At 34.1% G+C, this 13,677-nt stretch overlaps 1 protein-coding gene across 1 annotated transcript in view; it reads left to right on the plus strand.

Moving 5' to 3' along the window:
• Positions 1–13,677, plus strand: part of ERBB4 (erb-b2 receptor tyrosine kinase 4) — a 1,103,571-nt gene that overhangs the window by 941,328 nt on the left and 148,566 nt on the right. Inside the window, exon 20 of the mRNA XM_029933912.1 lies at positions 2,103–2,288. Coding sequence (XP_029789772.1) covers positions 2,103–2,288 — 186 coding nt within the window. The remainder of the gene's footprint in view (positions 1–2,102; positions 2,289–13,677) is intronic.

Raw genomic sequence — 13,677 nt, forward strand, 5'->3', positions numbered from 1 at the left:
TTTTGCTTAGTTTTCTGTGCATTGATCACTAATTTGAATTTCAGCTTCTGATAAATATATATGCTCTTAATGTATTTTAAACTCATTAGGGATTCCACCATCTCCATCTTCTTGGATCACCTTTTCCAGAGCAATATGCCCCACTTCAGTCTGGACTAAGTGTTATCTCGGTCACTTGTACGTCTTTTATTCTGGAATATTCCTTCATTGCCATTATTCTGTTTCCTCAATTCCATGTACTCTAAACGCTCCCCTCTTATTTAATGAGCATATCTAACAGATAAAGGAGGCATCTGAGAGAAGTTTCTTTAAGAACAAGCATGTCTGAACATGTCTGTATATCTACTCCCTTTTTTGAAATTTTGCTGGCTTTGAAATTTGAGGTTTAGACAATTTAAGTTTCAGAATTTTGACGTCACAGCTCCATTTTGGACAAGGAACTGGAAGTGATCCCAATTTTCCCCATGTGTAAATTTACATAATCTTACTATTTTCACCAGAGTACTTCTCTTTCTATCTTGCCTAATGGCCATAGTTCACAATCCTTTGATTTAGCTTCTCCCAAGGATGAAAAGGTAGAAGAGATCTGCAGTCTAAAGTGCCTCCAAGGGGCTCCTGAGTGGCTCAGTTGGTTAAGCACCGGACTTCAGCTCAGGTCATGATCTTATGGTTAAGTGCCTCCAAAATACACTTTGAAATGATCCTGCTGAAGTCGGTTTCTCCTTCCTGCTTGTGGTACTAACACTACTTGAAACTTTGGTGGTGTTCACACGTGGTGTAAATGGGATTTCTTCTCAGTTTCCCTATCTGCTATATTAAGCTTCAGATGTCTTGTGTATGTTAAATTAATTACTACCAATAAGCCACTTTCTACTCTTTGTATTCTATCTTCATTGCCTCCTTTCTATGATTGTTGTTTTTTGCTTCTTTATTAATGCCTTTATTGTTAATATAGTGGAATTGAGAGGGAATAGAAGTAAATTTGTTTATTCAATCTTTCATGCCATCTTAAACAATAGATCAGCATAGCTTTCTCTCCACAATTCTAAGTTTTGAAAAATTTCAAAGCCACAGAAGATATTCAAAAATGCTTTTATACACGTTCTCATAGCTTCAAAGTAGGCACACTAATTAATAATTAATTGTCATATATGCACCACCCTCCTCTGTGGTAAATATACTTAAATTAAGTTTATTTATTAAATAAATTAAATTGTAGTAAATATACTTAAAATAACTTTTTTTATTAAAACATGCACACATGTTTTAAATTGTAGTAAATGTACTTAAAATAACCTTATTGGAGTCTAACTTTAAGATGCAGTAAATAACTATCATATGTCCAAGTTTATCTTCATTAAACAAAAATGACATGATTATGATAAAGAAATTAGAGCTGTTTTCTCATTTCATAAAATGATCAAGTTGGAGTAGACAGTTTTTGATGGTCTCACTCAGCTACCATATTTTATGATTCTATGACTAGTACATGACTTAAAATTTTGGAAATGAAATAAAATTGAGTAAAGGCAAATTTATGAAGCAAATTCTAAGGTTTCTTTTTCTTCACAAATCAACAATGGGCATATTGCTTGTAATTGTTTAAGTTTTGATATTTATAATTTGTAAATTATACCTGTGTATTCTATCTGACTCCAGACTAATAACGAATGACTTACCTTTGCTTCACCTTGTACTATGTACAAATAATTACATTTGCATGGGTTATTGTATTCCAGAACCAAAAATCAAAAGTTAAAAATCCATAGTGTAAGTCAAGATTCAATATAAACTTACTTAACAGTAGATAATATCAAATATTGTCCATATTACAAAAGACAAAGCACTAATACTAATTTTATGTTCATTTAATTCTGTAACATTGTCCATCTTAATAAATGTATAGTCTTTGATTTTTACTTAATTTTACTTGAATTAAATCACTTTAAAATATAATAGATGCAATAATGCCTTTTCATTTTTAATGGCTTCTATTGAATGAGAATACTTTTTCAAAATTATTATTAGTGCCCTAATATAGTGAGTGCTATAAAGGAATTTGATTTGAAATTATGATTTTGTTTTTGTTTTTGTTTTAATAGGAAGCTTTGATCATGGCGAGTATGGACCATCCACACTTAGTCCGGTTATTGGGTGTGTGTCTGAGCCCAACCATTCAGCTGGTCACACAGCTTATGCCCCATGGCTGCCTGTTGGATTATGTCCATGAACACAAGGATAACATTGGATCCCAGCTGCTGCTTAACTGGTGTGTCCAGATAGCTAAGGTGAGTGCCCATCACTTCCCATGGAAAATGCCTCTTCTCTCTTACTCCTAATCTAGAATAGGGTGGATACTGAAAATATGTCAAGCCTTTCAGTATATTTAAATAAAATAAATTACTTTTGCTATATTGAAGGATATAAGGAAGCATTTGCATTCAAATCACAGATCAAACACATTATATAGTTATATATTTTGGGAACTTTTATTGCTGTTTGTGTTATAATGACCAGATGCCAAAACTAATAGCTTACTGATTGGAAGAAAAAAGATGTCCTACCAAGTTTGTTTGGATTTTTTTTGTTTTAATATAATTTAATTAACAAAATCCAGGAAAGAAAAGACTAATGAATTATCCCATTTTAGATGATTTTATTAAGATAGTATGTACATTTAATTCTTAGTATTACAAATAGTCAAATTCTAAATATTCTCCTAGACATTTTTATAATTCTCAATTAGTCTTTAATAGTTGGGGTTTTTCAGTCTAGCACAAGGTCTTGAGCATGTAACACGTATACGGAAGAGGCGAGGATCTCAGGACCTGAGGTGATGCGGAAGTGGCTCTGTGGTGACCTAGAAAACACCACCGCCATCTGACAGGACTGTGGTTTTTCCCACCAGTGTTGTGTTTTAACTCTTCTGAGGGTTCAGAATTCTGGATTTTTTTAATGTGACATATCCAAATTTAAATCTTGGCTCAAACGGCTGAAGTGTTCTGGAAAGCAAATGAAGCATTTAGGCCTTGCAGTCCACCAGTGTGAAATTTCTGGGGTCCATGTTTTATATTCAAGTAACCCATTTATGATTATCTATACCGGGAATATTTCTTGAAGATTTTCTCCCAGATAAATAGATGTGAAATGGATTTTAATTCTTCATTTCAACCTCTCTTTAAATTAAAATTGACCTAATGTTCAGTTAAATCTATAGATGTATTCATCTTTGCATTTGTTTTATATAAATGCCAAAATGTTAATTTAGTAATTCTAGTCTATTTCTTTTTACAGCCTATGAATGAATAAAAATTCATTTCCCAGAGTAGAAATTTGAGGTAATTCTTAAGATGAAACCCCAAAAACTATCTAAGGGAAAAGCCCAGTTTGTTTTCTAGCAAATAAATTTCATTATAGTTTCGTAATGAACCATGTATTATATTTTTGTTACTATTACATGTCGAACTCACAACTTAGAAAAAAATTTATAATAATGAAGCTTGAAATACGACTCTTCAAAATTGATTTACTTACCTAAGAACTTCAGTAAATTATAAGGTGAGCTAAACATGAAATAGAAAAGTTCAAATCATTTTACCATTATAAATGGGGAAAAAACTAAGTTTCAAATTTCTTTGCTGTTCTCAATGTTTCCTCAAGTTTTCTTCATAATTTAGGTTTTGTCCTTAGGGATACGTGACATTAATATATCATTTATGCAAGGCTGTACATTCTGATAATAGAAACTACTTTGAGTTCCCTGAATAATTGCACTGTTTTAAGCCATTTTGCCTTTGTAAATGCCATCCTTTCTGCTTAGAAATCTTTCCTCATAGCTTCTTGATCACATTCCATGACCCTTTTCATCCATCAATACTGATTGGTTCCTCTCTTTATGGAACCTTCCCTACTCAACCTTTTTCTCCAAACAGAAGCAGATTTTTTGCTACTGCATTGATTTTGGTCATTGCTACCTTGAACACATTTTTGTTATTTAAGTGTTAAATTATGTAGTTTATATAATTGTCTGATTGTATGACAAGTTTATTTGGTAATTAACTTTTTAATAAACATCTGCAGACACCTTCCTTGGTCCAGGTACTATACTGCCTGAATTATCTGGGGGCAAACAACAAGGACATGGGTCTGGTTGTCTTTGTAGACATTAATGGCCAGAAGAGTTAATAGATAAAACAATTAAGTATAGGATTATATTTAATACTTTGATTCACATTTTGAAGAAAAATAATTATAGGAGACACTTAAGGAAGACCCTATTGAATACTGAGGAAAAAGATTTGGCTATGGGATAAAAATTTAGGCAAAGGAAAGATTCCATATAGATTTGGTGACCATGTAATTTATCATCCAACTGGGGCATTTTTAGGAATGAAAGAAGACTCAATCTCTAGTTACACAAGGACAATAGACACACAAATGTCTTAAACAGAACAAGTTATGTGGCAACCTTGTGTAGCATGAAAAGTTTGGACTTAATTATAAATACAGTAGATATTGAAGTATTTTATGTTCTAACAAGACATTGTTAGTTTATGTTTGGAGCTGACACCAAGGCAGTCCAAGAATGAAAATGAAGATATCAGTCAGAAGTCTGAGGGTAATGAAAATAAGGAGAAGTAAATAGGATTAAGATATATGCTTGAGATAAATTTAGGTATCTGAATACTGATAAGTTTTGGGGAAGTATGGTTGTGCTGTTTCCTGAGCTGGTGAAAGCTGAGTGATTGAACATAGTTGTAGAAAAAAATTCAAGAGATCAGTTCCAGACTTGGCAAATTGCAAAGGACCTGTACCTGAACGTGAAACTGTACCTTTTGATTAAGTTGTTGAATTTGGTTGCGGCTCTCAACATAGACCGAAGTGTTCTAGGTATTTAGATATACAGGAAAATTTGTAATTACCTAGCTACTGACTACTCAGTCTGATTCATATTTCTAACCATCACCAAAAATTGGTATATTAGCCATTAAATAAACACTTAATAAATATTTTTAACTCATGAAGAACATGAAAAAGTCTACCCATAAGGAGGGAACCCTTCCTTCATCCCTGTTTCTACTTTAGGGGGAGACTTGTGTAGCATTAGGATCAGAAAGAGCTACATTGGTATGTTGGTGCCCACTTTTTGGTTTTGTGAGTTTGAGTGAATTATTCAGCCTTTTTGAACGTTTGTGTCTAATGTATGAACAGTGTTCATAATCACTACCTTCTTTTCTTATTTCCAAAATAACTGTAATGGTATCTACTGTGGAAGGCTGAAACCCCCTACTCCAAAATATATTAGATCCCATTCACAGCATCTGTGACTATGTTATTTTGCATGTTAAAAGAAAAATGTGAATATTATTATATTAAGGATTTTGAGATGAAGAGATGATCCTGGATCATCCAAGTGGGCCCAATGATTCTAGGAATTCTTATAAGTGGGAGGCAGAGGGATCATAGTAAGTGAAGATATAAAGATGGGAGCAAAGCTGCAGTGATGTCTATTGAAGATAGGGAAGGGGGCCACAGCTGGAAAATAGAATCTACCTCTAGAAAGGAAATAGATTCTCCCTACAATGCTCAGGACTGCCACACCTTGATTTTATTCCAGTTTCCAAACCGATTCGGGACTTCTGATGTCCACAACTATAAGAAAATAAATGTGTATTGTTTTAAGCCATTAAATCTACAGTAATTAGATACAGCAATAAAAAAACGAATATACTTCCTCACAGTGGTTTACAAAGATTAAATAACACAGTCCAATGCAGCTTCCTTGGCTCAGCTCCTAGAACATGGAGTGTTTAAAAACAATCTCTTTTTATTAAGTATAGGATGAAAGCCTCAAAACAGAGAATTGTTTTAAAAATGTCTATAAAATATGAGTAATATGGTCTGAGTAAACACAAGTATTTTAAAAATAGTTATTCCAGTAACTTAGAGGCTTTGTCTTCTTTCCATTCAATTCTTACCAAGAGAGGCTCATGAAAGTAAGATAGCATCATAATTGCTTCCATACTCATTTGTTTGGCTGCATCCTTTTTTTTTTTTTTCACTGATAAAACTGGGGAGACTGCAAAATAACTGATGTATATTAGTGTTATAACATATCTGTGGAAAATACAACAATATGTAGGAAGATAATAATTATACCTAACATCAATTCTGTGCAGACCATAACTCTGCATATTTTATTCATTAATTAGTCTCATCACAGATCTATGAATTAAGGATCATTATGATTTTCATTTCACAGATAAAATCACAGAGAATGTAAGTTACTTGATTACATTCACATGGCTAATACATAAATAGTGGAACCACTAATCTTTGTTTTTATATATAAGGTAGAAAGTATTTTTATTAAGTTTTACCCATATTGCCAGTTTCCTTTCCATATGTCCTTTGGTACATCATTCTACAAAACTTTATGTCATAGAAAATACAAATTTAAACGTCAAAATTGTTTGGCAGCCATATTAACTCTGTAAATGCTGTATTTGGGACTTGATTTAATTCGGTAAGCAGAGCAGGCTATATTATTATTTAATGTTCATATATTACCACATGCCTTTCTGGTACTTTATGAATCCAGGATAGAAATAGTGATGAGAATTCCTTCTTTCATACTTGTTGCCATTGAGCACCCTCCTCTCCAAACACATACACATCCCTGCAGGTTAAAGCCCCTTGCTCTCCTCAACAGCACTTGTGAATATGGAGAGTGTCAAGGAGCATGACATCTGTAGTGATGTCTCATCATTTATCTCATAAAACAAAAGGTTCTATCATGAACAATACTTTTCATTGTCTTCATGAGAATTGTTTTATTGCCTTCTCATCATCATCTATGTTATATTTTCTGGGAAAGTTCTAGATACTCATTCAACTTGGGGGAATTTTTTTGAACCAATATTTTACTTATAAAATATTTTGATAAAGCAAGCTCAAAACTGTTCTGTGAACAATTATGCAGTGTGGATTCTGATTACATGTGCCACTATAAATTAGAATTTTTTAAATGTTTTAAAAGGTTATTCATTTATTTTGAGAGAAAGCACAAGTGAGCAGGGGGTGCAGAGAGAAAGTGAGAGAGAGAGAATTCCAAACAGGCTCTGCACCTTCAGCCCAGGGCCTGATGTAGGGCTCAAACACATGAACCATGAGGTGACGACCTGAGCCAGAAGTCAAGAGTTGGATGCTTTACTGACTGAGCCACCCAGAAGCCCCAAAATTAGAAATTTAAAATGTGTAATTTGGCACCAGTTGGTGTTGAGCCTACAAACTCTAGAACCAGTCTGAATGGGTTCTATTTCCTGATCTACCCCTTGTCAACTGTGTGGCCTTAGACAAGTTAATTTCTTGAGCCTCCTGAAAAGAGGGATAATAAAAGTACTTATTTCATGGAGTAATTATGAGAATAAGGTAATATTCTCTGCTTAAAGTGCTGCTTAGCATACAGTAAGAATGTACACTGTGTTCTTTTGAATATACTTGATATGAAGGCAATAGGGAAAGGCACTTACATTCATAGTTAGAATGTCCTAATGATGTTATTTTAAAAATACTCAATTTTTGAATCTCAGCTATAAAAGACTAAGCATTTGTTCTTAGGTAATGCTGGGGATAGAAGGAGAGAATCCTATGTTTAATATTTAATATTACTCATTTTTGGAAAAAAGGACTTGTGTCCCTATCCTCATGTGTTTTCTTGCACAGATTCTTAAGATACTTTCCTGTATTTGCTGTTATTGTGACCTCTAATTTTCATGTTAGAAAACTGGATTATTGGGAATATTGAAAACATGCAAAACCACCAGTGAGCTAACAAAGATCTGAGTTTTGGAGTAATTCTTTGAATAAGATAGTCCATTACTGAAGAGGAACAGAGAGAAAATTCTAACTTTTCAATCTCAAGCCAAAAAAAGGTTAACATTGGCTTGACTTCCTGTTACTGCACAAATTTTAGCTCCTGACTACTTTCTAGGGAAAAGCTTATTTGAAACACTTTTGTTGATATTGCTATTGTAATTTTAAAGCCTGAATACTGAGTATAGGTCACTATTATTTTTCAAAATCTTGAAACCTTTCTCAGAGCTACGCTGGTCTATTTTATCTTAATGTCAGATTTTCTTTTGGAACTCTAAATTTCAATTCAATTCAGATGTAGGGTCTTAAGGGCTTTCCTTTTCAATGATTTACCATTGAAACAATTTAAAGGGATGATTCTAAAAACACATGTCACTGGTCTACCATAGACTTCAAGATAAGTCATTGCCTGATAATTTCATAAATTGAACTATCCTTAAAATTCTTCTGAAAGAAAATAGAAATAAAAGTCACTCAGTGTTTTAAAGGATAAAAATTGACCTAATATGTTTAAATTAAATAATTTAGATTTTGCCCCTAAATAAGACTCTTTAAGTTGTATTTTTATAAATAAATTGATTCTAGCATTTATGTTTTCTAAGAATGCTATATCATTTAGTGGTTGATATGATTTTAGGTTAATTTAGTAGATCTTCTTAGTTAAACTATTTTTTTTAAATTTCACACTCTACTTTATCCCTGGATTACTTTTCTTGTCATATCATATTCCTGCTTGGAGCCAATGAGAATTCTGTGAAACCTGACTTTTTCTGACCTGTGGAAAGTATCTGTGTACCTTAGTTTAATTTATACGTGGTGACAGAGTAAGACTGAGTGTGGGGCACAGTGGAGAGAAGAATCTCTTTCAGTTCAAAAACAGTTTACAAGGATTGAAAAGAGCGGATTTCTGTGTTAAGAAATGAATTCCTCTTCTACACATAGATATCAACTCTTAGGGCTTGAATGTGTTACATTAGAAGAATCTTCATTTTCTTTCTTTCCTCTTTCCTATTTTTTTACTCATAGTAGCTACACAGAGTGATAGGAAACTGTAATTTCCCATTTCATCCAGCCATTTCCTCTTTATGAATAATAATAGATACAAAGCTGAATGTCTGATGTCAGCTAAATGCATGAACTGGGCAATGAAGTTTCTGCTTTGTTTGTGGTCAAGACCCTAATCTATATGTAGATATGACCTCAGTCATTATACATGTATATATTATATATGTGTATTATATATCATATAAGTATATTATATATACGAATATATAAAAATTTTAGATAGTAAATAGCCTAGAGAAGAAACCGAACACTACTAACCTTCTAGAAAAAATAATTGGTATTTATTATATTTAATAATATAATAATAAATTTTAACACTATTTAGAAGTTGTAAATGTCAATTGAATGAATAGATTTGGAAAATATGTTTTGACACAGCAAAATTTTTATAGTTTACAATGATGGAGTAGAAGGGACATATTAGAATTAGAAGCCATGGTGTTAGTGGCATAGCCAAAACTCATTTAATAACAATTCCCAGTTTAAATGAAAATAGAAATGTTCTAGTCATATAGCCATATTTTGAAAGAGATGAAGATAGCTTATATATTTATCTTGATATTTTATATTTACATTTTATATCTTTAATTTAGCATGTTTACCACTATTACATAACTTTGTACTATCTGTTCTAATAAATTATACATAGATCTTTAGAAAAATAGTGTAGCATGAATCTGAGTCAATGGTAAAATTATATTCAGAATATATACTTTCAGTGGCTTTTGCAGGGTCATGCTGCAAACTAGTCCAAGGATGAAGCATAATGGCCAAGTCATTGATTATCTCATGAGGATACATTATTCAATTTTTGCCCACTAAAGAAGGAGGCTGATAAGTGAATATTTGCAAAGTCTCTGTCTATTATTTAGATCTATGTTTTCATTAGACATTTGAGATTTAAATCACAAAGGAGAATATCTGTGGTCTTTAGAAAAGATTCATTTATTTATTCATTTAAAAAACATCAAGTTGTTACATAGTAGTTACCATATCAAGATCCGAGGTTTCAAGAAAGAGCAACAACCATAAACCCCTCTATCATGATTTTTATATCCCGTTGGGGAAGATAGATACAAATACCAAGTAGTCAAAAAACATCACCTCATTTGGTAAGAGATGAGAGACAGTGCCATCCATTGGTATTTTAGGGAAGAATTTAGAAGAAAGTAGTATTGTGCTTCTCTTTTAGTTCTACCACTTATCATCTGTCTGGCTTAGGCAGATTCCTTACTGTGTCTAAATCTGTTTCCTCATCTACAAAATGGGTAACAGCCTCCATTTGTCCAGCCATTGTGATGGTTAAATAAGATTATAGATTGTCTTTGCACATTTACTACCAAAGCTTTAGTGCTTAACATGTTATTATAGTATTTAGTAAAATTATAATTATTTAATATTTATTAGTATCAAAATTAATTTAGACATGACTTTTGCTGAAAAACAGCTAAGTGTAACAGAAAGAATATGAACCATAGAGAAATATAATCTGGGTTTAAATTCTGAATCTAATTGTGAGAACTTGGAGACCCATTTTTCCATTTTGCCTAATGAGAATATTTGTGTCTGCATAAATGAAACAAACCTATGTTTTTCAAATTTAAATTAATAAAAAAATAGGAGCAAATGATAGTAATATGAAAAATTAGAAGTTTCTACAGAACAGGAATATATATATTTCTTTATTCGCTTGTACTCATTTATTATATTGTTTTAACATTTGTACTCATGAATACTGAAAGTTTCCTTTAAGACTGTACTATGGTTATAATGATTAAGGAAAACGGATTTTGGAATTAGAAATATTTAGCTTCAAATGACAACTACCAGTCTGTAGCTGTAAAATTTTGGGCAAGTGTTTTAAACTCTCTGAACTTTCTTATCTAAACATCAGGATAATAATATTTAGCTCATAGAGTGTTTAAAACAATTACATAGCACAGTAAAATGTGTCAATATATTACTATATTGTTTGACACATAGTATTCCTCAGTAAATATTGACGTTAGTTCTTTTTCTTTAAATCACATATAGCAGTGATCTCAAGAGCATCCATTCAGAAAATTGCTATATCTTTGCACAATTAAAGAGTTCACTTGAAATATTTTTCCAAATCTGCCCCAGAGAAGTTCTTCCCTCATTTCCTCATGTTAAATTAAACTGAATTTGCTCTGTGATAATAGATTAGAGGGACATTACATTCATTATTTTCTAAAAAATTCCAGGCTGGTGCTTACCTATCAAAGTTGGTTAGAAATTCCATTTTTAGCATGTATTGGGAGGCCCCCCCAAGGATTCTTGTAGGGATATTGAAGCATCTGATGAGAGATATGTGATTCTTGGCAGACAGGGGGAATCTACACTTTTCTAACCTTTACATTTGGTACATAAAGGTGTTCCTTGTTCAGCCCCATGGAAGCTGAGCTCTCCAATTTCTCTGTTTGGTATGCCCAGTCATCATTTTTTTTCTCTCTCTATTTTATTTTTTAAAGTTTATTTATTTTGAGACAGAGAGCATGCACATGTGCATCAGCGGGGGAGGGGCAGAGAGAGAGGAAGAGAGAGAATCCCAAGCAGGCTCTACATGGTCAAGGCAGAGCCCAACATGGGGCTCAATCTGGTGAACTGTGAAATCATGACCTGAACCAAAATCCAGAGTTGGAGGCTTAACCAACAGAGCCACCCAGGTGTCCCTTTCTCTCTCTTTTATTTGGCATATAACTGAATTCTTTATTTTTTATGAATTTAGATCTGCTGGGTGGATCCAGGGTCTTGGCTTTGCTCATTCACCTACTGGGCGGTTGGCAGGCTGTCAGCTGGTCTAGACAGGGCTGATGGGGTAACTGGAGAAATTGAACTCTGTTTCACAGAACTCTCTTCCTCCCTCGAGCTAGCTGGCTATGTCTGTACAAATCTCTCCCTCATTCTGCTCAGTCCCCCTGGTCCTCGCATCCATCCACATATCACCTCATGAGAGGCCTAGCACCTCTGTGGGTACAGAGTGAGAGTAGGAGCATAGCCCCCCGCCCCAAGCTCCCTTCTGAAACTCACTCGTAATTCCTTCTTTCTTTGTTGGTCTTGGAGAACATAACCATTTTTCTCTAGGCTGTTCAGTTCAACATTATCCACATGCCACCCCATCTTCACAGCTAGATAGAAATAAATCAATTTCTCAAACAACAAAACCTATGACAGACTAATCTCCTGGGTGCCGGTGTCTTGGAATTGTGATTTTAGGTCCTGTAGTACAACAACAACCACAACAACAAACCTTTAAGATGAAGAGCCCAGGGGTGCCTGGGTGGCTCAGTCGGTTAAGGATCCGACTTAGGCTCAATTCATGATCTTACAGTTCGTGGGTTTGAGCTCCCCATGGGGCTCTGTGCTTACAGCTTGGAGCCTGCTTTAAATTCTCTCTCTGCCCCTTCTCTGCTCACACTCTGTCTTCCTCTCTCTCAAACATGGGTAATAAAACCTTAAAAAAATAAAAAGAAGATCGAGAGTCCCAATTAGAAATGTGTTCCTATTTATTCTGTAGAATCATACACAGAACACAAACTAGTATCTTAAAATGCTGTGTGCACAAAAGGAAAGAAAAGCAATAGAAAAACTGCAGGGGAAAGGATCCAGTCCTGAAGAGTCACTGTGTGGAGGTGGTGAATCTTTAAAAAATTAATATCAGTATTTGTTGAAATTTTGTCTTAGCAAGGAACCCTGGAAGATTATCTAGTTCAGTGATTTATTAAAAAAAATTAAGGAATGCAATTGTTTTAAGTGAAATCTTACTTGAAGATCGAAACAAATAAAACCGAGGCGTGACTGCAGCAGCAGATGGTATTGCAGGGCTCCTTGGGCCCCTGAGTCTCCGATGGTCTTCACAGAGATGAGCCGGAAACCCTCTGATGAGCTTGTGTTGGCAATGGGGAAACTGGAGCCTGAACAGGTGATGGATTTGTCTGAGGCCATTGTTTCTCATAGTAATAAAGCCAGGATCTGAATCCATATATCACCCTGGCCTCCCAGATCCCGCAGCCTACGTCACCTGACAGGCAGCACCCCTCTCCTTGGCTTTGTAAGATTTGTGGTCTCTGCTTACAATTTCAGAGAAAATTACTACTGTATTAGACAGTCTAAAAATCATCTATCTCTTGTGATAATTTTTAAGTGATACAATGGACTTTTGCCCCCTATAGAATATTAAATGAGAAGCAGCTAGATTTTCTTACTTCTATATGCTTTTGTGCCTTTTTTTTAACCTTCCAAGGTTTTTTTTTTTAATCTCTCTTTTCCACTGATAGTTTTCCCTCTCCATCTTTATATCAGAATGTCTAATAACATTGCAACCTCCCGAATTGGTGATAAAGCACCTGGCTGAATTTGAATCGTGTTTATCCCCTCCCTGAAACAACCTCATGCTTTTTATTTATGTGCCAAATTCTCATTGCCTTAAAGGAGAGCTATATAAAAGGGGTAGTAAGGGATAAGAGAGAATCTCATGTACCAGATGAAAATGAAGTTTATTGATGCGGTTTCTAGAGCACAGGTCCCAGAATTGCAATGAGCCTTAATTGTTTCCCAGGGTTTGCATGAAATATGAAGGCCTCTCACTTAGAGAAGCAGTCATGTGAGTTGTTTCTTTTCGAACCTATAAAATAGCAAGTTTCCCTTTTGCTTTGCCTCTGGCTTTGCTTGGCATGCTGAGCAACTCTAATTCAGCTTGGAAGTTACTCCAGTCTA

The sequence above is a fragment of the Suricata suricatta genome, chromosome 3 (assembly GCF_006229205.1).
Source record: "Suricata suricatta isolate VVHF042 chromosome 3, meerkat_22Aug2017_6uvM2_HiC, whole genome shotgun sequence".
NCBI classification, from domain to species: domain Eukaryota; kingdom Metazoa; phylum Chordata; class Mammalia; order Carnivora; family Herpestidae; genus Suricata; species Suricata suricatta.